This window comes from Macaca fascicularis, chromosome 17 (assembly GCF_037993035.2).
Source record: "Macaca fascicularis isolate 582-1 chromosome 17, T2T-MFA8v1.1".
Lineage (NCBI taxonomy): Eukaryota > Metazoa > Chordata > Mammalia > Primates > Cercopithecidae > Macaca > Macaca fascicularis.
The window spans coordinates 97,235,750-97,261,030 of NC_088391.1; the positions used below are offsets into that span (position 1 = coordinate 97,235,750).

General features: G+C 44.3%; 1 protein-coding gene across 2 annotated transcripts in view; it reads right to left on the bottom strand.

Annotated features, from left to right (window-relative positions):
• The window catches only part of EFNB2 (ephrin B2), a 44,222-nt gene extending 22,851 nt beyond the window's left edge, over positions 1–21,371 (bottom strand). For both annotated transcript variants that reach the window (XM_045377405.3, XM_005586213.5), the window contains exon 1: positions 20,552–21,371. In XM_045377405.3, coding sequence (XP_045233340.1) covers positions 20,552–20,673 — 122 coding nt within the window. In that variant the 5' untranslated portion in view covers positions 20,674–21,371. The remainder of the gene's footprint in view (positions 1–20,551) is intronic.
• Positions 21,372–25,281: the final 3,910 nt, after the last annotated feature.

The window sequence follows — 25,281 nt, forward strand, 5'->3', positions numbered from 1 at the left end:
TTCTCTAGAACTTTTGACAAATGCAGATCACAGGGAGCCTCTCTGTGGTATCCCCTCAACCTTGTGAATGCCAATGTGTTCTCTCTAGACAATTTAATCATTTTTATGGACAAAACACAATTCAGTTTCTCAAGTAACAGACTCAATCAGAATGTCTGTGGATGAGGCTAATTTCTTTATCTCCCCCAGCCCCTCCAACATACACACAGTAATTCTGATGGGCTGCTGAGGTTAAAAAACTCAGGCAAGATGCTGGGCAGCAGGTACAAACTAAATTCCATAAACATTAAATTGATCATCTTCCTGACACTTCCTTTTTCTCCTGTCTTATTCCTTGACCTTTTTAGGACATCTTTAAGGTTTACAAACACCGGGAGTCAATTCCTGCCTAGGGTTTCTCATACCACTCCAAACATTTTCTATCCTAGATCTGCTCCTTTTGTAGCCTGCACAGACAGCACTATATAAGGGTTAGCTACTATTAGAGGAAGTATTCCTAAATTACAAGCCCCGGGGTCTTCCCAGGCTTCAGAGATCAGGATCCTTACCAAGCCAGATGTACCCATTTCCTCAACCATTCATTCAGCTCTTTTAAGAAAAAGCATTACACCCCCTTCCAAGCTGTACATCTCTGCAAATCTTAAAACTCTCCCACGTTACACCCTATGTCTCAAGTTTGGCTCACTAAGCTCTTTCTTCATTCAAAATGCTCCCAAGATCCTGTTTCCTTCATGAGGATTTTTTTTTCCTACTTAACTAAAGATTCACAGGAGGTTTCCTTCCAGGCCATGCAAGTCACTCCTCTTGACTCTCATCACTCACTGTCTCAGCGACAGCTCTTGCTGGTGCTGATGTGGTGAGGTTGGAAACACGGGATGCAGGGGTTGATGTGGCTTTGGGGATCTTCGTGTTTGAGGCCATATTTTCAGAAGGCATAAGTCACATAAAAATTGAATGAGCCTTTTAATTCATTTTACAAACACTCCAGGCCTTTCTTGATGTAAAGTTTTCATTCAGGGTGTACTGTCCAACTTTGTGAAAAATCTCTAATGGTCAGTGAAGGCAACCCAGGGGGATGCTTATCAAAATGGAAATGTGGCGGGGAGGCTCACATTTCAATATGCATATGTGATATGCTCGTAAAAAGTAAATCCTGACAAAACTCACTATTCCTGATGATTCCAAACGCATTAATTCACCTTTCGGAACACATTGTGGCAAAACATGAGGCAAGAATTTGATCCTCGGCTCTTCAAAAGAATTATTTCTAGAGCTCATTAAAACAATGATGGCTCCTTTAATTAAATCAATACAAAAGGCCCCAATACTTGAGTGCTTTAGCAGCTTTTACTTCTTAAGCATATACATAAACAGCCATAGCACACAGTCAGTTTAATTGATGAGATTATGGCTTCTCAGTGGACAGAGTGCAGTTGAGCTGAGAGCCTGAACTACAGCTCTCCTGGCCATGTGTTGGATATGTGCAGTCTGCATTATTAGACTCTGCCTCCCGGGAACTCTTACACTTCCTAAAGCACCATGGCAGCAGACAACAGTACTGTGAGTATAACAACTCAAGTAACCTATTTTGTGCCAGACGTTGTGAGTGACAGCAAAGTAGAGATCGCTGATCATTCGGAATTTATAGTCTAGCTCCCCGAGGGCAGGCAAGTCCCACATGTGACTAATTCAATATTCAATGCCCAAGGGGCTGACACAGAGTAGATGCTCAATAAAGAATGTATTAGTTGAACAAAAAATAGGAATGAACAAATAGAAGCTAACATTTATACAAACTGAAGTCGAATTAAGTACCACCATTTGCAGGTCACAGACATGAAGGGAATTCTGAAGACAGAACCACTGAGTCGGGACAGGATATACTGAGGAGGAGACACCGGATTTCCGCAGATGCCCTCCCAGGCACACTGGTGTTTCTGGAGAGCAAGGAGCCCTGCAAATGGAGTTTCTGACCCTTTCTCTCTGAAAAAAGTTGTAAGTATTGGCAGTCTTCTACAATCCCTCTCTACTTAAAATGCAAGGCAATCAGCCACCTCCAGAACCACTAATAATACAAACACAGCTGCTTTGGAGCACTTGCTTTTGGCTCAGCCCCGTCCAAAGCCCCATACATCCCATGTTCTTCATTTCAGCACAACACATGGACGTAACCCACAAAACAGGTGAAGACACACTGGTGCCCAATGAGCATGACAGGAAAAGCCCCCTTTCTCTGCACACTTTTCGGTTTTGACTGCAGCACATTCAACTATAACTCTGGCTTTGGGAAACACATTTTTCCCCCCCGAATCAAGCTGTTCATAGATAAGCCATGAAGTTAAGGGAAATCAAGAGAAAGCCAATACACATGCACATGTGAGCGTCACATGGAGAGCCAGGGAAAGTCCAGCTCCACACCAAGCACACATCAGTGGTTCCTGAAGGGAAGAGGCTCCTTCCAAGGCAGTCATCTGAGACCATGGCTCAGATATGCAACCCTTCCCCAGGAGGCCAGGAACCAAAAGGTGAGGAAGAAACACACCAGCTACGTGGCATTTGTGTTTTACATTTAATATTACATATGGACTCCAGACAATTATGCAAATAGCAGAATATATATGAAAAGCAAATAGGGTGAGTTTCCTAACACTATCATTTTTTTAATGGAAAACAATTGAGTTCCATAGGTTATAATCAGGTCAGTAAACAGAGTTCCTATTTTTGAAGTGATGGGGTTTATATTTGGACTCTGTTACTTTTAGATTGCTTAGACACATTAATAAATCAAACTACATAGCACATCTATCTATGCCCTAAATATTTTGTAATATTCAACAATACACGTCTCCTATGCTAACTCTGAAAGTGTTAAAAAGAATTATGATGATGACAACTGGCTAATTTTAAATTACTAAACTGACTTGACATTATGGATGCCAAACACAGATTTCTTTCTGTGTGTTCAGACAATGGTTCATTTTGTAACCAAAAACAGTAGAAGGAAACTGCCACAGTTACAAACCATACCACATGGGGGGAGGCTGTGCTCATGAAACTTCGCCCAGACAGAAAGTGGTTAGAGAGGGGTGTCATTTAATAAAGTCTGCTGATTTTAAGCTCAAATAAAAAGCAAAGACCACCAAGAGTGATTCATGTCCCACAGAGGAGAGAGAACTGAGTCAGACCAGTTCCGTCTCTGAGCAAAGTCAGAGCAGGCTCTCTACTGTCTTTCTGGGAGGGGAAGGCTGCCTCTTCCTTTCCATCAAGAGAACCTCCAGGTTCAGGGCTGCTTCCCAGGCCGTGGCGTGTGGCTTGGTGCATTCTCACTGGAGGGCCTCCCTGGGAACCATGGGAAGCTGCTCTAAGGGTGAGGCATACTGAGTGGAAATAGGCAACTCCAACGGTTTTTCCCAGTGAATCAGTCCTAAGCAAGACAATAGATGCCCTGCCTTGGAATCAGATATAGAGACAATATAATGTGGAAAAAACTGGAAACACTCAAGTAGGGCTTCCAAACTTAACATGCCTATGGTGAAATGATCTGATATTGGAATCTACTTTCCCTCTTGGATTACCTATTGAACTTAATCCAAGCTTTTTCAAGTTTTTCAGCAATTTAGACTCTAATACTTCTACATGGATACTTTGGCTAAGTCTAATAATCTCAATTAGACATAAATATTTAGTAATCTAAACTGGATCTCTATAATTTAGACATTTCAACTTCACAGTCATAATTGTAAAAACTTTAAAAAATAGTCATTATGTTGCCAGGCGTGGTGGCTCACGCCTATGATCCCAGCACTTTGGGAGGCTGAGGCGGGTGGATCATGAGGTCAGGAGTTCAAGATCAGCCTGGCCAAGATGGTTAAACCTCATCTCTACCAAAAATACAAAACTTAGCTGGGCATGGTGGCGGGCACCTGTAATCCTAGCTACTCAGAGGCTGAGACAGAGAACTGCTTGAATTCCGGAGGCGGAGGTTGCAGTGAGCCGAGATCACACTACTGTACTCCAGCCTGGGCGACAGAGCAAGACTCCATCTCCAAAAAAAAAAAAAAAGTCATTATGCAACACAATATTCTTTAATATTAATAGACTGGAACATAGCATAATTAATGAAGACAGCAGAAAGTTTTAACCTACACTATGAGCACATGCTTGTTTCAAACACGGGCCTAACACACTGAAAACATAAACCAGTCACTTAAGAGTTCAGAGGTCACGTCATGTGATTTTCATTCACAGACCAGACCATGGCACACTGGGATGTCAAGTCTGGACTTTTCTGCTGACCGGTATTGCATTATCAGGTCTCACAGGGTGCCTGGGAAAAGGATGGAGGCAGTGGTTGCCTGCTCTATTTCTGCACTTTGCCCAATATAATAGGAGGATCCGTGGGAAGCCAGCAGTGGAGAAGTTTATGGAGAGCTGTGTAGTGAACCTGAAATTGCACTCCCTGCTCCCCCTCCCACCCACAGCTACTCCACTTTCCCTGCTTCTTTCTTCCTCTGACCATACTACATGCACCTTAGCACAAACATCTGATGCCTTCTTACAAGTTTTCTCAAGGTTGGCCAAAGAGTGTAGATTAACCGAGAAGAAAACCCATATCGCTGGGGGCCCACCCGATGCTGGTGTAGTCTCTGAAAATACAAGTGAAATGTGTGAACATATACCTGTTGGCTCTCCTGAGGGACGCGACAGATCCACGGAGGGAAACCATGGAAGAAGATGCCAAAGTTTCCAAACAAGGATGAGTTAATATGTTAGTAACTGACGCAAGAATACTCAGCTGACACCGAATAAAGAGATCAGAACAAAAAGATACAAACAGCAACTACAAGTTTCTATGTCCAGACAGATAACTAGGCCAGGTAAACCCAAATCGACACAGACATGATGACAGTGCTTGGAAATGCCGTGGGAAAGCTTCTATTTAAAAAGCGTCAGATTCGATCCAGAGCCACTTCTACCTAATATTACACATGTAAAAATCTATTTAAATATTTAATATTTATGTGTAATTATGGCAGTTATCATGCACTTGAGAAACAGGGCCATGTTACTCATGTAACAGGACAAGGGGAGGAGTCCTGACATGGATGCTGGAGCACGCACGTGCAAGTGGAATAAATGTGTGGGGGGAGGAGGCCCACACATAAAGCTCTTCTACCTCTGGAGCAAACTGCCAAGTAGGGCGAGATTCATAAGTCAATTCGCATTACTCTCCACAAAGAATTAATTTTATTTTTCTTTTCATTTAAAAATTATATCATTAGTGTTTATGGTCATTGTAAGCAGATGGCTGATTTCAGTTGAAAATATACACATCAATAATACATGGTATGTTGTTCTGTTTATTTTGCTGACTGCACGGAGACAACCATAAACAAATGGTCACACACACCGCCTTTACCTGAGAACACTTTGGGCTACTGAATGGTGGACTTCGAATGATTTTTAGCTTTCTGTGTTTTCTTTGCAATAAATAGTCAGTGCTTTTGTGATAATATTAAAACATAATTTTTTAATGTAGTTTCAGAAAAACTGTACTATCTTTCATAACTGACTTTAAAAATAAGCATTTGAAATATTTAATGCCTATAGACTTAAACTTTTGATGCAATTCCCTAGCAAGCAGATAAATAAAATTATCCTAGTTAAGTTGTGACCTATTTAATACATAAATCTCTGAGTCCACAGAAACTGTAGTAACAAACTTGTTTACTCAAATAAGTGAAAAATAGGGAATATATACAATTTATGCTTAATCATTGAACTGTACAAACATTTCAAAGATTCTAAATCCCAGCTTTACAAAGAGGCTCAGCCTAGCAGCTACCAACCAAAAGTCAGTAATATCACAGGTTTATTTTATTCCCAAGCCAGTGTTCTGTATTAAGTACACTTCAGATTTACCCCATTTTGGAAAACATGTACTTTTTCCATAAAAGGCTTTAATTTTTAATTAAACGCCAAAGCCCACAGTGCAGAAGAGAAGTCAGAGTGCAAACTGGTTCGTCTGCAATTCCGAACGCGGATGAGCAGTCTGCAGTTCTGCTGTAATTGGCTGGTGTTTCCAGTCACCTCCTGACAAAGGATGCACGCTGCTCTGGATAAGCCCAAACCCTTGACCCTTCACCCCACCATGTACTTTGGGCCTGCCATGTCTATATGGAGCTAGAAGAGCATTAACACCAAAGACCAAGGCTCCTTTCCGAAGTGCTCGGTGCACTTGGGGATACGAATACTCCCAAAGAAGGACTTTGCATCATGAGCATGTGAATTTGATGGCACACTTCATCACCAGGCAGGATCTTCAGTCTTGCATGACTTCCATTTAATGCTAGATTGCTGCAACAGCTTAATAAGATATTCTCTCAATGCTCCAAACATAAGAGTTTTGTTATAAAATGAATAAATAAAGGCAGGGCCTAAGAAAGACACAGGCAGTAATAAGAAATACTCGGAAAATGTTTTTTTCCTTTTTTGTGGATAGCACTTTACTGCCCCCTTTTGCACTTTAACATCAGAACAAGTTTCTACACAGACTTATTCTGAAATCAGAGAGATACTGGGGTGTAGCGATAGGGTGTCAGGTTTATACGGAATTAGGTTACCAGATACCACGGCTTAGAGTAAAAAGTAATTACCTTAAAACTTCCAGCGAGTGCACCACTATCTTCTCAGTGGCTTTAAACCTCCAAGAAATAAGGTAGTAATTGGAGGTTTTAATTGACATTTTCTGCTTTAATTTGAATGTATATGTGTGTTGGAACAATTGCCTGTTTTCACAGGTGCCCCTTCTTTCACACTTTCCTAAAACAAATATCATCTGCAACATGAACCTGATTTATTCAAGGAAAAGAAAAGGGGTCTAAGAGCAGGCTATACAATTTGGAACCATTAAAGTGTATAAATCTGACAGCAAAGACTAGGTGGGTAGGGGTGGGGGTACAATTCACACCAATGACAAGCAACATCTTTTCAAGAAAAGGAAAGATGAGAAGCACAGAAATTCAAACACACAGTGAGCCGATAGGCACACAAACCAGTTTAGCAACTCTTCAAGGTGAGGTGTGTTTGTGCCTCTTCAGCATGCATACCTTTGAAAAAAAGCAATTAAACTACAGTCTAAAGGAAAGTTTCATTTGTCAAACTTGAATCTGCAATAACAGAGCTAGAGGGTCCCCAGTTCCTGGCCCAAAGACCTCAACCTGCATTTGATAGAGGTGCGTGTGATGCTGTGCATCCTTTTATTTAAACACAATCCATTTTCCTCTGTCAGTCTACAATTAGTGTATGAGTCAAAATAGTATTAAATTTCATAGGCCACAGTGCTGCACAAAACTGAGTCCTTTTGATGTTAATCTTGTTTTTTATTTGTGATATAATGCTCAAAATCCTGGTGGCTAAAGTTAATTTGATTTTAAAATGCTCCAAGACAGTATTCTCACAGTTTAAGCTTTTTTTTTTTTCTTCAGTAAAATAATAGAAATATTTATTTAATTTTTATCTGTGCCATGATTTTCACTGTCATAAAAGCCTCCAATTCACAGAGGGACATACCTGTATGTAACAGGCAGAGGCTGAAATATCATCTACTTTTGTATTAATCATCTAGAAGTCTAACTTTAAGTGTGTGATCCCCAAATATCATTGTTGTCTTTTCAAAAGTTAAGAGACTAGTTAATAATCTTGGCCATGAAATTAAAGACAAAACTCAACCACCTATCTCAAAATAAAAATGCAGGTCTTTATTTACCCCCCCCCACACACACACCCCAAAAAAACCAGCCCATGAATTTTGCAGCTAGATAAGAAAAAATATGGAGATCTGAAGAGTAAGGCTGGGATGCTATGTACAGTGGGCAAGTGAGAAGGGGTGTGATCTCACAAATGCCACATTTCATCCTATTGGCTTGACCATGCTGGCTCCATTACTAAAAGGAGGATTTCATAACCCTCAGAGACAAGATGCACTGCAGGCTTCTTTCCCAACTGTAATTTGTGTGCACCTGTACGGTCTTGTTCCAAACCACGCTTTTAGCAAGAGTCTATAAAGGAAGGTGGAACTCCTGTTATTTATAGGTGAGGCACCAGAAAGAAAAATGGTTTTCATAGAGAAAGAAATTCAAAGGGCATTTCCAGCTGGTTCTCTGTTCAAATCCATTTGCTCATTTACCTGAGTGGGAAAAATCGCGGAGATGAAAGGCTCACGTAAATCATCTAGGGAATGCTTTGGCATTAAAAAAACGCAAAGAAATTGAATTAAGATACAGTGAAAAGCACAACAATATGACAATCTAAAGTTAGGGAAAGCATATCTTTTGTTTTAACCCTCTGCCCATCCCTTTCCTTCCTACCATCACATTTTTTTTTAACTACAAAGAATTTTGCCTATTGACAAAAATGATTCACCCATGTATTATTAAAGGGAAACTTCTCCCTTTTGGTGGGGCCAACAGCCCAGCAACGGGCTGCCATTCCTGCTCCTCCAGGATTGAGTCTGTCTTGTTTACCATGCGACCCTCCCTCTGACCCCCAACCAGGTACCTTGCATAAACAGGGCGCTCAATAGGTGTCTGTGTAATTAAAGAATGAACAAATTAATAAGGCATAAGATGAGATAACACTCTCCAAGTTCTCTCTTGCTATAAGAGATTCACCCTGCCAGTCAGGCGTAATCAGCCTAGTAACACAGTTTATAAGGCTGTGTGCAATTGCTTTACAAGCAGGCTGCCTCATATATACCTCCTTCCTGGGCTTCAGAGGAGGGTCAGGGCTAGGTCTGCTGTGGGCGTATGACAGGAGACATTTTCCTGCACGTCTCAGGGCTTTGCCACAGCCCGTGGAGTTAGGGAAGAAAAGGAAGAAAAACAAAGCAGGCTACAAAACAGCCAGGTCTGTAGTGCTAACATCAAAAGGGGGCAAAATCAGACTCGGTTCCTGACTTCCATACGGATCATCCCCACAACTGTGCAACTCAGGAAAACAGAAACAGCGCTCCACTGTAACTTTGTGAACGACCCATTTATTTCCTGCTTAGTCACCACATCCAGCCTGGAATTACCTTGACCAAAACCCAAAAACACCCCAGAAGTTAAATACTATAAGTGATTCAAACAAGCAGCTACTGAGAACGGCATGAAAATAATTGGACAAGGAGGAGGAAGGAGGATGTGCTGGGGGCCCTGAGTTCTAAAAGGCATGAAGATTTGGTTGCTGGAGACCTCTGGCCGGCGGCTGCGTGGTCTCCAGGTAAGCAGATGCTAAGCATGGTGAAAATGCAAACCAAGGGGCACCACTTGGAGTCAAGAGAACCCCAGGCCCACCAATATTCACCGCCTGGCTTCCTTAAACAAATGGCTCCAAACTTGCAGAACATCAAAAGCCAGATGGGCTGTACTGAATGAATCCACAGGCAAGAAGCCAGAATCCCAGTCTGCTGTAGAAATAAGCCTGGACTTGATTTGAGTCTTCTCAGCTCTGACAAGCTGGAAGCTGGCACAAATCCCAAAATCCAAAATAAAATGGCATTTAATTGTGACTAGACTCTAAAAAAGATGTCATACTATCTCCTTAGCTTGACACACACTCAGCATCTCACCAAATGGATCTCCCCTCAAAAATCTGACCTCTTTTTCTCCCAACAAGGAACAATCGAATGTTTCAATTTTTAAAAGGAAAATGTTACCAGTCAAAGGAATAATACTCAGTATATGCATGACTATTATATATTGTAATAACTCTCCAGTCATCCTTTAAATGCGCTGATCATTATTTTGTTTCCATTGGGTATAATCTTATTATACCCAAGATTTGACATAAACTTATTATATCAAAGATTCAAAGGTTCCATTTAAAACTACATGACTATCATAAGAACGTGACTATAAATCAAAATGGATAATGACAGAATTAAAACAATTATACCACAAACTTTTTGATCCATCATGTATGCACTGTTTTAAGCAAATGCATGCTTAATTTAGTTATATGACAAAGACTACTCCATGCACCAAAATAAGCAGGAGGGAGAGGATTAAAAGAGGGATGCTGGCCCCAGACTAGCTGGGTTTAAATCCACTTATTAGTTCAATATGACTTTGGCTAAGTTAATTAACCAATTTGGCCACAGTCTCCCCATTGGTATTATGGATACAATAAAAGTACTTCCCTCACACAGTTACCATGAAGGTTTTAGGGGTATTTGTCAGGCAGTTAGAACAGCAGCTGGCACATAGTGAGTGCTATACACAAAACGCTGTTAATAAAACAACGTCCACCAGTTAGGCAGTTTTCTAAATATCATGTAAGATCCATGTAAAAAATACAACACTGCCCATCCCTCCAGGTTGAATTAATGTATTCATTCAACAACCCAACTGTTCACCGTACTCTCTACTAGAATACACAAAATGAATTCAAAGAGCCTCCGCTCAGTCCACAGTTGCACAGTGGCATGAGAAAGTCCAGGGTTAAAAGTGTTTTAAGAAAGCACCAAAAGTAGGAAAGCAGAGGAGAGAGAACTTAATTTAGCAGGACAAAAGAAAAACAAAGGGTGTCTCACGTAGCAGAAAGTCATAAGGAATGAGTAGAAGTTTGGCAGATAAACAAAATAAATTAACATCAAGGAGTTCAAGGTGAAAGTATTATGCTATAGTCTTTATTAACAGAGTATTTTAATTTTTTCCTTGTATGCAAAGGCAAATTGAACCATGGCCAGGCACACAGTACACATTCAACTGACTTTTATTAATAACAACTGGTGTTTTATTGATTGGTTCACTGTGCCAATCACGGAGCTTAGCTCTTTAAATACACTAAATGTTGACCAAAATTGTGTTACTCTTTTATTCAGCACTATTATATTATTGTCCCTATTTTAGAGATGCGACAACTGAGAGACACTAAGGCTACTGCTCCTAAAGCTACACAGCTAATAAATGGCTAAACTGGGATTGGACTCACATAGCCCAACTCTAAAGCATGTGCCCTTAATTAAACTACAATGGCACTTGCCCTACTGTCTTTGCGAAACTGAATAGTCTCACCTATCTATGATCATACTTATTTTGAAAAGCAGTAGGTACTGACAATTCTCACATGAAAAGGTAGCTGAAATCAGTGGTTTAGCTGTTCTTGTGAGGCATCTGTCTTGAGCAATGGCCTGATGTAGGGAATCCTGGGGCATGTTCACAGGTGGACGTGATAGACACACACTGCCCTTGGCTGAAATACTGTTCCTTTGGCTTGCTTACTATTTTCTTTATTTCAGCTGTCTACTGTGACTTTGCTTAGAGATACCCACAGTATTTCAAGACTCAAGCTCCTCCTCCCCTGGGCTGTTTCCAGACCCCTCCAGGGGCAAATGCCATTCCCTTCTTCTGCGTCCCCACCTTGCACCAGGCACCTACCTCTAAATATGCTTGCTCCCACCTGGGGTTCTCTCTACTGGACTTAGACTTTAAATCTCGAGGGTACAGGTCATTCTGCCTTGTATTGTTAGAGCCAAGTAACAGGCCTAACACTGAATAGTTGCTTGTTGAATTAACAACAAATTCTCCACCATCAACGGTTTAGATTCCTGTTGCTCCCCCAACAAGGCAGGGACCACAGATTTCTTCAGAGATTCCCAAACAGCTTTCATGTTGAGTTGTTTTCCCAGAAAGGCTGGTGTAGGGCGACGGTTCTCAGTGTGGCCTTGAGGCAGCAGTTGGCCAGCATCACCTGGGAGCTTGTTAAACATGTCCATCTTCAAGCTCCACCCCAGACCTCAGGAATCAGGAACTCTGGGGATGGGGCCCAGAAACCCGTGTTTTCTCAAGCCCTGCAGGGGATTCTGGTGCCCTAAAGTTCAAGAGCCAGGGACCTCTGAGCAGTCCCATGGACTCAGGTCCCATCCACGTCTCGTAGCAGAAGGATGACAGTTAAGACAGGGTAAGCTGCCATCAACACAAATCTGGGTTGTCTGTCCATTCCACTACAGCTTACTGAATGCCAATGCTGGACAGAAGTAGGGACTGATGAAATGGAGGAGGTGTGTCCCTGACTTTTAGGACAGGCAGAGTGGTGAAGACTTGCCCATCAATCATGAGGTACCGTGTAAATGGTTTTTTCTAAGTACATCAAAGTACAAAGCGCTACGGATTACGAAGAAAAGACTTAAAGAGATCACTCTTCATCTATGTCAGAAAGACAGAACATGTCTAGGAGAAATCATGAACTTTACTGGATAGTCCATTATAATAATGATTCATTTTCCCACAGAAAGGGCGGATTCAAGGCCTATCAGAACTCGCTTTTTAAAAAAAATATAAAATGTACCTCGAATATATTTCTGGTAGATAAGTAAAAGATGACATTTTCTAACTTCTTGTGCAACTAGGTACATTCTCAGCTGGTCTTGAACACGATCTGCCCTGCCCCACTCACTCATTAGACAATTCTGATTCTGGGCAAATATTTTAGGGCCATGGGAAGTCCAGGTAAAGGTGTGGAAAGAGCAATGATTGTAATTCACCAGCTATAACCTTAGGCTGGAAGAGATCAACTGAGAAACACTTCTTGCTCTGAAGGTCGGAAATTCTTTGCCATGCACACAGGTTAGGTGCCCCGCAGGGAGCGTGGATTGGGAACAACAGTAGAATGGGCAGACAATACAGAGTTGCGCCCACCCCACTTAAACACACATACACCCCTGCCAAAAATGCTAAAGCATTACAGGCTTTCCTCAAACACAAACATGTTGACTCTACTGGTTTCAAAAGTCTGGCTAGCACTCATAATTATTCTGGGGTGATATGAGAGTGGTATACACGGAAAACATGGATGAGGCCGCAGTGGCAATGGGTATGTACGTGGGTAGCAAGTATGGGAAGACAGATACAAATATTGTAATTAAAATTGGATGCAACAGGATTTAAATTGAGAAAATATACTAGTAATATAAACAAATAATTATAATATATAAAAACAATAAAATAATAATATAAATAAATTAATAAAGTATGGCAGAACAGCAGTGGTTCATTCACGGGGCTCTAACTGTATGCCCCCCACAGAGCAGTTTGAACGCTTACCTACTCGGGGGGTTAGAGAATGAAAAGAGCACACTATTAATACTCCACTACTACCCACTTTTTCTTCCTATTTTGTTTAGAGAATTACTAAGGGCAGAAACAACTTGTTTAATGGAGCTTTCCCTTGCTATGTTTTCTTATTTGAAATCAGCAAGTATGTACCTACCAGCCACAGAATGTTTTGGACTAGAATTACATATTTGAATTTATACATGAAAGGAAAACATGTTAATAGTCTAGAGCCACTGCTGATCTCTGCTGGAATAACAGAAATAGGCTTGCCTGGCATTCGATGTGCATGGAAAGCATTTTATAACCGGTCACCTACTCTTTTCACTGATTTGCTAGATCTTCCTTCCTTATCTCTAATACTTCTGAAATATCTTCTCACAGGTAGACTGCAAAGCTAAATGTTGGATGAAGGTTAGTAAACAAATGGCAGGGCTTTCTTGAATGATTGCTTTAATCACTTTAACCCTGTTTCTGATAGAAAGCTGGAGGCCAGGGCAATTCAGCTTTTTCTTTTGTCATTTGCCTGCCATAAATATGCACCAGTCTGCGTTTGAAAAGCTGAAGGAGGCGGCAAGCTTGCTGGACATTTATCATGCTCTGTTCCCTGTTAACAAGCAAATACTTTAGTTGAATGGGCCATTAGCAATCATTGTCAAGTGTAGAATGCAAGGTGCTTGGATGTGACCAGCTTGTAAATTAGGGGGTATCCCTTCTCTGATGAAGCTAGACAAATGAAATGGATCTATTAATACAGGTTGCTGAATTAAGTCAGAAAAAGAAGGTAAAGTAACAGGCACTGGATATGGCCAGCCTATATGCAATACTTTAAAAATGTTTTCAGTCTATGAGAGCTACATAGTAGTGGCTATAGTAATTCCCATAGTAATGAGAAAAACAGGCAACAAAGGCAATATATCTACAGCCCCAAACAGATGCTCAAGTCAGTTGAGAATCTGGAACAAAATCAGTGAAATGGGTCTAAAATATAATATTTACTATTTAATGACCATTTTCGTCAGACACTTAGAGAATCCAAGAGTCTAGAAGGGCCCTATGTTGCTGTTAAAAACAAAAACAAAAACAAAAACACAACAAAAAACAACAGCACTGAATTCCCCTCTGTAAAACACACCAAGACGCACTCCATCAAGAAAGACACTCAGGGTGTTTGCAGCCTTTGGCATTTTCAATGTCTTGAGAGTTCAGACTCTCCCAAAGAAGTGCCAAGACTTTTCTATGATGCCAAATAGGAGGCAATCGAGCAAGTATTTCCTTCTGGCTTGACCCAATTGCGGATGTCACTCTGCATGGAACCCAATCGTGGTTTCAATGACTTATTTTGTTTCATGGCTGAAATGGAGAGTATGGAAGGCAAAAACAAAAGTCTAGCTTATTTACAAGGTTGTTCAGGACAACAACAGCACAGAGATTTTTTTTGTTTTTGACTTTAAAGCTGGGCAGCATTAACATTTTTATAATCCTGTAGTTTACGGTAATGTAGCCTACCCCATTCAACTCAAAGTTTAAGACTCACATTTATGTGTAAAATTACATGTAGGTAGAGCCCACTGCTTCTGGCATCTTGGATTACTATTCATTTGAATGAAAACTGAATTCCCCCCTCCCCTTTTAAAAACTGTATTATATCTTTTTTTCCAGGGTGGGAAAGACAAAACTCCCAGAAGAGCTCTGCGGCTGAGGGAGAGGGACAATGCGTCCTGTTTACCTTTGCTTCTCCCATGCAGCGGGCGAGGGAGCTGGGCCTGAAAAGATGGCTGAAATCAAAAGGTCTCTGTTTTCTTTTCAGATAACCCCAGCCCTACCTATCCCCTCTGCTCTCTGTTCCTTCCCAGCATGTCCCTGCCTGAAGCCCAAATAGATTAAGGCAACGACCGCGAAGTGCAGTTAATCCTACAGAACGGCTGCCGCTGTTAGGCCAGGAGTTAAAAAGGAAAATCTCCCAGGCCCTAACAACTGCAGTGATCTGAAGTTTTAATCAGCCTCGATCTCAATCTATAAAAAAGGCTGTCAATGAAATCTACCTTTGCCATATTATCCACCACCAATGAGCAAGAACTGAGCAGCTTTTCTTTACCGCCTCAGCCATCCCAGACCACAAGTAGAGCTTTCATACTTCCTAATCCCAGTTTCCAAGTCTGTGTGGTTCTCACATAATGCCCAACAGCCTGGAGGCAAGGGCCTTCGTCCCGCACCCTTTTCAGAGACGTGTCATTTCTAACATCAAGCTAATCTATATGTTGCCATGGCTTCACCCTTTATCTGCCTTTACATCTTATGAACTGCATGGATTTACCACATTATTTTTATCTGAAAGACAGAAAATGGTGGTTTTATTGCCATACAATCAGATTACTGCTGCTAGTTTCTCTATGCCTTTTTACCATACTTCAATCAAAAGGGATCAGTTTCTTTATACTCTGCCCTTGATTTACATCACATCTGTAAAGACCTAGTCTGAGTTGTAATCCCCTTATTAACTATGACCAGGGTTGATTTGCCTAAAAATAAAAGCAAATTGTGTCAGACCCTTTCACTTTGTTTTTGATTCGGAACTACAAAATGGATTACTAAAGAAATCTTCAGAGTTCACACGGCCAGTATCGTGCTGAATTTAAAATGGGAGTTAAACAAGTTAAACAGGGGAGGCATGTCAACGGCTTCCACCTTCCATCATGGGAGAAGGGCTGAATTACTTATGTCTTTGTATTCTTTGGCTTCATAGAGACAATGAAGCCACAGGAGTTTTTCCAAGCTGTTCGGAACATGTCCCATTTGCTATCCTTCCTTCTTTGCTGTTCTTATATTCCTCCCCCAGCCTCTTTCTAATTCCCCCCTTAAAAAGAAGGGGGGAGCTCTTCCCTGAAAGAGCTAATTCCTGACTAGAAGCTTATAGTTCTATGGGTTCTGTATATTTTAATCAAAATATTTTAAACAGTTGAGCACTCCTCTTTAAGGCTCTACTCCGCTACACAAAGGGTGAGCTCATAAGCAAATCTATGTAGATGTATATTAAGTGACCTGAAAAACAAGTTCTTTATGTCAGCAGCAAAGGCAGGCAGAGATTAGGCTGATAGGAGGACCAGTTTAATCATCTTCCTTAGAAGAGCACTTCTTTTTTGTCTAATTTGCAATTAAGCATTTTAAGAATGAAGGTTTCATAAAATGTTAAAGAAATACCTTTCCTAAAAATTTCTGTATTAGGGTCTACAATCTGTATTTCCTTTTTCCCTGCCACTCCCATTCCTATGACGCATTACTGCAGTCATGCTGGGATCTAATAGTTTCCCATTAGGTGAACGCACTCTAAAACGTCGCCCGGAGTTTGGTGTCACACTGAAGCTCTCGGGAGCTACCTGGAAGATTTCAGTGGAAGGAAAGACACCAAAGATTTAGTTGCTCCAGTCACATGTTCATCTGAAGGCAATTATCTCACTGATCCACCAACTGAAGGATGTACCTCAGTAAGTTTACAGACAAGAGGTTTTAATATAAATCTACCAATTGTTCTTCAGCTGACTCTACATGGAGAAACCATTCAAACGCGTAGTTTTTAGCTGGTCTTCAGGTCAATGGCTAATTCACCTGTCCACATACTTTAGCTTAAGTCAGAAGCCTTTGGAAATGTTGGAGTCATTTGCATTTCTTTGCATCAGTAGAACAAGCGTCAACAGCTTATGCTTTGTAAAAGATTTAGAACCGAGTGCTTAACAAATCATCTTAACCTCTAGCTCCTGTTTCTGAGGCTTGAAGCTGTAATTGTTGAGGTTAAGATGTGCAGTCCCTAGACACATGATTCTCAAATAAATTCTCATCTGAAAACAAGGCTACCAAGCATGTTGTGAGGTGTCGTTTTGGCTTGGTCTTTGTGCTCTGCCTGGCTCAGTTGTCCTGTAGAACGACGACAGTCCATTACCTACAGTTTATCATCCTGACAAAATGTGAGGAATGTGGATGTGAAAGCACTAACAATTCCACCCCTGGTGCTTTGAGCTTTTTTCTCTCTATATTAAAACCGACAAGATTAACCCAAACGCAAACTGTGGAGCATAGTTCAAGGGGCTATTCAATCAGCGCTGAATGTGCATTTGTTTACCTACAAAAATAAGAATTTCAGACACAATGGAAGGCAGGCTGGCTTATATATGTTATTGAATGGACTGTTTAAACAGCACTATCCATTGTAGTTTATTTTATCAATCTCTGACAGGTCTGTATTTATTCAGAGCCTGATTGTGGTGAAGCCCATGTATTATACGTTATCTGGATATTAGCCAGCCATTCTTTTATATCAAAGTCATTCTATGTACCAGTATTACATAGAGAAAAAATTACATGGGAAAAGCCACATGCTATGTTAACTAACTAGTATGTGATGCATAGGGAATGGCAACCCCAGACATAAGGCATGAGTACTCGAAATTCTCAACAAAGTCAGTGTAATGCATTGAAGAACACCATACCAATACAGATTTGCTCACATTAAAATTAAATTAATTTTTGTTTGAAAAAGAGCCTACTACTTTACTTAGGCCAAAATTTTTTCCCTCTTGGAAAAAAATGTTTCACTGAAGTGTTAGTTAAAAATGGAAGCTAGGCATTACTGTTCTCTGAGTTAAAAGAAAAAAACCAAAAAACAAAAAACAAACAAAAACTTTAAACAACCAAAATGGCTACAACAGACCCAACTCTACCAGAACATATCAAAGCAATGTGAATAACCTAACAGGGCAGCTACTGTTTCAGCACGCAGGACATCTTTCCATTATTACATACAGTCAGCGGCGGGCCAGCCAACAATGTGATTAAAGTAGTTACGGAGACGCTGAATTTACAAAGGGTTTTCTGGACCCTGTATCCAAACAGCTGCTGCATGCTCCCTGTGTCGACCACCTGCTAAAAAAGCTGACCTCTGAATGAAACAAATCTAATTACTGATGGCGGCTTCATTACAAATGAATTGTTCCACAGTTCATAGGAACTGATGTGAAACTTCAATGCATTTGATTACCTTCCTGCCACATCATATTTACCAACTGAAACTTTCCCCCGGAAATAAATATAAAACTTCCCCAAGGAAAGCGACCCCCTGGCATCAGGGCGTTGTATGCATTCTCAAAAACTCAGAGAGGGCTCTTTCCTATGGCTCCTACAGGAAGAAATCTTTCTGATCTCTGGAGCTAGCATTCAGCTGCAAAGGAGACCTTTTCCAGGGACACATTATCCAGTCATCCAGGCAGGCCGTTATCAGGAGAATTTTAAAAGAAATGCTGCCTGTGGAGGACAAGACAGCAGCAGCAACCTCAGCCGCGCAAACGGCAGGCTTCCCGAAACGCAGGGGCCTCGCAGGTCTGGACTTAGCTGGGAAAGACACACTCACCTTCATCATCAGAATGCGGGGGGGGGGGGGGGGGTGGTAAATACCTGTCACCTCCCCCCGGGACACCCCACCTCAACACATTACAAAAAGAAGTTATTAATGTCGAAACCTTAGGTTGAAATAACTATTGTTCTACCTTTCTTTTTCTCTCAACTAGGTATTTCTAATCCTCCTACCGGATACACACAAACTAATAGTTAATAATAACGCAAAGATAAAGATACACACACACTGAACTAAACGCTGAAGAGGCTAACGGAATTTTTTCAACTAGATTTAAGCAGAAATATTAAATCCTTATAGAAAAAAAAAAATCAGCCCTAAAGAGAGCCGGTCAGTGAAAGTGCAGAGTGGCTGGAGCAGGCTGCCTGGGGGAGGGGCGAGGCCCGGCGCTGCGCGATTCCGCATGGAAGAGTGACCTCTGGAGGCACCGGGCGGACAGCTGCGCCGCGGGCTCCCCGCGGCCGCCTCGCCCGCCCGCCCGCCCGCCCGCCTCCCCCGGACTCCGGGGCCCGCTGCAGCACGAGGTCCTAGCCCGGCTCCTTCCGGCACCACCTGGCGCCTCCCGAGCCGGCATCGATGCAAAGATGCCGCCGCCAGTACTTCATCAGAAAATACAATAATTTACATTAAAAATACAATCCATGCAAGAGCAGACTACATAGAAGGAGACTGAGCTAAGTAACTTCTCCGAATGAGCGGTGTTGAAAGTGCCTTCTAGCATCATACAAACATTTGTTTAAACCGATTTGTAACCGACGTTTTTGCCCTTTTCCTAAAGGGATACTTGGTTAACATGTTAGTGAATTTGAAATTTGACACTTTTAAGAGAACGGACACACTCCTTTAATTAAGACGTGATTTCTAAATCAAATCCCCCATTTCTTTTCTCCTAAAACCAGGCCCAACTTGCTCAACTTCAATTAGGTCATTGATTTTACTTCTGATCTCAAACGTTTTCTCCAGAAACCAGCTAATGTCTGCATACTTCTTCTCCAAGTTTCCCGAGACCACAATTCCATGATTCTGTAAAACATGTTTTGGCTGTGATTCGAAATCAGGGGATATACAGTACTGAATGGCCAAATGACTACGAGTTATGACCACACAGATTTAGGGATGGATGGCATTTTCTAAATTCTGAATGCACTCTGGTGGCCCAAACTGAAAGTTACTCTCCACAAGGCCTGGCTCGCTCCCGGCTGTAGCGTCCGATAAGAGCGAGTCTGATCCTAAGGATCCCATTCCTACCAGGGTCCCGAGGGAGAAGGCTTCAGGAGCAGTGTCGACTGGGCAGGGCCCTAAGCTTTTATAGAAAGTGCATTACAATCAGGTCGGCTATCGAGACCGCATACTCCGGGGCTACCGGCTTATGAACGAAGCGGGAGGCCGAGGTGCGGCGGGCCCTCAGGGAGAAGCCTAAGGCCCGTCTCCCGGGCGCGGAGAAAAGGGCTCGCCGCCCGAGTTCTCCTGCGAAGCAGGCGAGCTCCCCGCGCACCCTCGGGCTGGCGGCGCGGTGCCAAGGTGCATCGGCTCCAGCGCTCTGCGGGCAGCGTAGCGACCCCAGGCTCCCCTCTCCAGCACGCGCTCCGCTGCCCGCGTCCTGCCACCCTGGTCGCCCGCGGGCCCCGGACCCCGCCGCCCGCGCTCCCGGTGAATGCAGCATCTCCGCCTCTCTCCAGAGCCCGCCAGTCCCTGCGCGCCGGCCAGCCTAGACTGTGGCCATGTCCTTCGTCCTCGAAAACAACAGAGGGTCAGGTATCGCCATCTGATACCTTCCCGGACGTGTCACCGGAGCCGATAGGAGCTTTTAGCGCCCGGGAGCGCTCGGGGGAGGAAAGGCGGGGAGACCGTCCCTTCCAGGGGCGCTCGGGTTGGAAAGGCGAGCGAGGAGTCTCCACCTAGTGAAATGGGGCGGGGGTTGGGAGTGGGGGACGGGGAACCGAGGTTCCAGAAACAGGCTCCAAGGCCCCGCGGACTGACCCCTCCTCCAGCCTGGACGGCGCGGCGGACCCCGGGGTGAGGACCTAGGGGGATCGCGGACGCCACTTACTTGGAGTTCGAGGAATTCCAATAGATAGGCTCTAAAACTATCGATTTGGAAATCGCAGTTCTGCATAAAACCATCAAAACTCCCCAGCAGTACTTCCACACGGAGTCCCTCCTCACAGCCATGGCGAAGCCACTCCCAGCTCCACGCACTCCGGGCCAAGAAGGGACGGACCGGACGCAGGCTGGGACCCCCAATCCTCCAGGGCAGACTGGCGGGGAAGAGAGCAGGCGCCCGCAAGCAGCTCCGGGGCGCGCTGCGCAGCTCCAGCGGTCGCCGGGCCAGGTGCGCTCGCCCTCCAGGGCCCTCAGGGCGCGGGGCGGGAGCGCACGCGCGGGGCGCGGTGGCGCGGCCGACTTGGGGTTCCGGGGCGCCGCGCCAGACGCAGCTCGGACGGCCGACTCCCGTGTGGCTCCAGGGTGCCGGGCCGGCCGCGGCGAGCGGGTGGGCGCGGGGCGGGTGCGGGCTGGGACACAAAGACCCGGAGCAGAGACTACCGGCGCGAACGACGGGCGCTGCGCCCGGAGCGGGGTCGCCTGTGATTATAGATCCAGTGCAGCGGGCAGCGGCCCGAGTGCGCGGGCGCCGCGTCGGCGCGGTTCCATGTCCCGGAGCACGGAGCGGAGTAGGACGCCTCCGGGCGCGCAGGAGCCTCCTCAGTCCGCGCGGCTCCCGGACCCCAAGGCAGGCAGGAGGGAGCTCGGTCCCCGCCGCGGGCTCCGGACGTGCGCGGGCCTTTGTGTGCGGGGAGGGCGCCGGGACCCGCTGCGTGCGCAGCTCCTCACTTCGGCCGGCGCCGCGGTCCCCGCCGAGGAGAGTCAGCGCGGCCGGCGCGCTGTCAGAGCGCTATAAACGCGGGGCCCCGCCCCGCCGCGCGAAGGCCATTGGCCCGCGGCTCAGGCGCCGTGCGCTGGTTGGGCGGCCGGTCCGTCCGTCCGCCATCTCCGCCCGACATTGGGCGCCATGAGGCGGGGCGCGGGCTGACAGGTGAGCCCCGCCCCGGCTCCCGCGGGCGGCGGGAGCGGAGCAGACGCCAGGCAGGAGAAGCGCTCCGCGCGTGCACAGGGCGTCCCCGGGGCGGCAAGAGGCCTCCTGGGCGCTGTGCAGACGGAAACAGCGACGGCAGAGTAGCGGGCCACCTGTCCCCGCGCCCGGGTGCGCCTTCCCCCTAGGCGGAATCAGTGGGCGCGGCTTTACCTCGCGCGGTGCGGAAGGCAACGGGCTCCGCTCGGCGCCTACCCTCCGCAGATGCGGCGCTGCCCCGCATGCAGGACTTGCACTCCGTGCACACCCTTAGAGCTCCCGGCTTCTGCGCGCTTCTCCCAACGCCTCTCGGCGAGGGCTTCCCACTTGATTTTGGTACCAATCGCCTACAGCTCCTCTTCAGTCAGTGGGGCCGGGAATTGCAAGACGATTCCCGCGACGCGGCGCCGGAATTGGCAGCTCTAATCAGGGCCCGAGCGTCGTCGCCTCCCGCCTTCTCTGCGGGCGTCTCCCTTCCCTCCTGGCGCCCCTGGAGCTTTCCCCGCGTGTCGCCGGCACAGGCACGACCGCGGGGACCGTTTCACTAGACCCTAGGAGACACGCGGGCTTCCCAAAGTGACCAGAGATTTAGAGAGTGTGAGATGGAAAAGTCAAGGCATGTGCTTCTCACACGGCGTCTGGAAGACCCCAGAGCAGAGCCGGCAGGAACAACTCACTACTTTGTCGGTCGAGCGCCGGTGCCGACGCTCGTCCGTGACTTCCACGGAGCCACAGCGCCCACTAGCGGCCAGCTTTGCTTCTCCGCATCTCGAAAGCTCCGCGGTGCTCCGACCGGATCCAGTATCCTGCAGCATCTAATCAAGTCACAGTTCTAAGGAAAGTCTCTTTGTATGTCCAACAGTAGGAAGAACACGGTAGAAATAAGGCACAGCGCAAATGTACGATTCAGTGTGAAAAATTAAAATATACTGTATGCCCACTTTTTTTTTTAATTTAATGTCGTCCACCCCAGGATTTATGTTTCAAACACAAACTGGGCAGTAATTCTACAAATTATGTATTTTTAAAACAAATTATCCACTACGCTAAATTTAAAACAGAAAATGCATATGGTAAAAACCCCTTGTTTTCTTTCACTCTTCTTTGTAACAATTTCTGAAGATTTTTATGGTACGTTGCTTTTAAGTATCTGTCTTTAAACATTAGTCTAAGTTAACGTATACATCTCAACTGGAGTGGTAAAAGCTTGTGAAGACTAGTTTAAGATCGAAAACACATTAAGGCATAGGAAGTACTGAATACACTTACTCTTCCAAACAGATCTTTGAGAGCAGAAAACTTTCATAATTTATTTTAATTTTAAATAAGCCTTCAAACTGAGAAAATACATATTTTAAAAAGGCTCCACCACGGTATGCCGATTTGAACAGCGGATTCCCAGGAAGCACCAAAAACCCAGGAAGGAGTAGGCACTATGAATCCTAACTTGAAAAGGATGAGAAAGGGCTAGTTTTTAATATGCTAAAATATCATTTAAGGAACTCATTGAAATGGAACATAAAGTTAGCTTAAATGATCTTTTAAAAGAACACTGCTGTACTCAGTACCTTTTGACAAACTTATATTGTGAAATTTAAATTGTGACCTCTTACCTCACTACATCCTCCTCTCCAAGTAAACTAGAGTAAATACAGGAAATTTGCATTGTCTGAAAATACGACAGCTTCCAAAAATAACATTTTCAGTAAATCGGATAGTCTCACATCCAAAGCGTTTTACCTTGGGACAAATGTAAATATACATTTTTAAATCGTTTCCTTTTCAAAACAAAGTGCGTATTTGACTGAAAAGGAATCCTACACACACAAAAATCTATGGTATAAAGTGTGAGAATACACAGCTTAGTTTCAGTCAACAGAGATTCAAATGCAGACGACGTGAAAACCATCAGCAGTAGCAACTCACTTCCAAGATGTCGACATTCTACTATTTAATGGTAATTTTGGTAGTTAAAAGCATCACCTCAAAGCCATTTGTATCTACTATTGTATAACATGCCAGGCAAAAAGTAGGTCATACTGGCATACACAAGACAAAGTAGAATTTCCAAAGCATGCCAAACCAAGAACCAATCACATCAGTGTCATATCTCTTGGTATTTGGACTTCATTTTACAATTAAATTATTAGGAAAACTTGGTAAAGAAAATTTTTTTATTCACCACACTTTGAATCATGATCAATGTATTTCGAGAAATCTATACTTTTAGCAGATGTATTTAAACCCTCATCAAATGAGATTTTATTTCAACAGAGGAAGTTACTTCACTGTTTTCTACAGTTAGCAAGTTTTGAAGGCTGGGCACGGTGGCTCACGCCTGTAATCCCAGCACTTTTGGAGGCCGAGGCGGGCAGATCACGTCGGGAAATCGAGATCATCCTGGCTAACGCGGTGAAACCCCGTCTCTACTGAAAATACAAAAAATTAGCCGGGCATGTGGCGGGCGCCTGTAGTTCCAGCTACTCGGGAGGCTGAGACAGAATGGCGTGAACCCGGGAGGCGGAGCTTGCAGTGAGCTGAGTTCGCGCCACAGAACTCCAGCCTGGGCGACAGAGTGGGGCTCGGTCTCAAAAAGTAGTTTTGAAAAGTCAAATAAATAAGGATTTGGGAATTTCAAAGAATACCGTAGTGAGTTATAAAGGTTAACACAAAGCTGAATAAATGTAGAATGAGATGACAAATAATCAGAGCTTAAAAAGAGTGGAATCCCCCACCTCCAACAAAAAATGCATCTAAGTAGTTATGTTCCTACCCCTTTGAGTTTCTAGGCATGTTTTTGTCTTTAGAACTTATGGTGGTTTCTTGTATATTCCTTATACAGTATTCCATCATTTCTAGGACGTATTTCAAAAGATGTAACAGAACTTCTACAAAAACAAAAGCTTATCTAACATTACACAACAATAAATTTGGTATGTGTTGACTAAGTGTTGTCCAAGCCATAAATTTTCTTTTTTTCTTTTTTTTTGAGAAGGAGTCTTGCTCTGTCGCCCAGGCTGGAGTGCAGTGGCGCGATCTCAGCTCACTGCAAGCTCCGTCTCCCGGGTTCCCGCCATTCTCCTGCCTCAGCCTCCCGAGTAGCTGGGACTACAGGCGCCCGCCACCTTGCCCGGCTAGTTTTTTTTGTATTTTTTTTTAGTAGAGACGGGGTTTCACCGTGTTAGCCAGGATGGTCTCGATCTCCTGACCTCGTGATCCGCCCGTCTCGGCCTCCCAAAGTGCTGGGATTACAGGCTTGAGCCACCGTGCCCGGCCAAGCCATAAATTTTCTACGTAGCTTGTAAGCCTCTCGCAAAATCATACCCTTTGTTTCCTGGCATTGTATGCTGTTTATTTCATACAAGTCACTGACGTTTTCAGCACTCTTTAGCAAATCACATTTTCCCCCATTTATCCTTGAGGGAAAGATCTGACAGGAGAAAATAAAACTCTTTCTTAACATCAACTTTGCTGGCCGGGCGCGGTGGCTCACGCTTGTAATCCCAGCACTTTGGGAGGCCGAGGCGGGTGGATCACGAGGTCAGGAGATGGAGACCATCCTGGCTAACAGGGTGAAACCCCGTTTCTACAAAAAATACAAATTAGCCGGGTGCAGTGACGGGCGCCGTAGTCCCAGCTACTCGGGAGGCTGTGGCAGGAGAATGGCGTGAACCCGGGAGGCGGAGCTTGCAGTGAGCTGAGTGAGACCT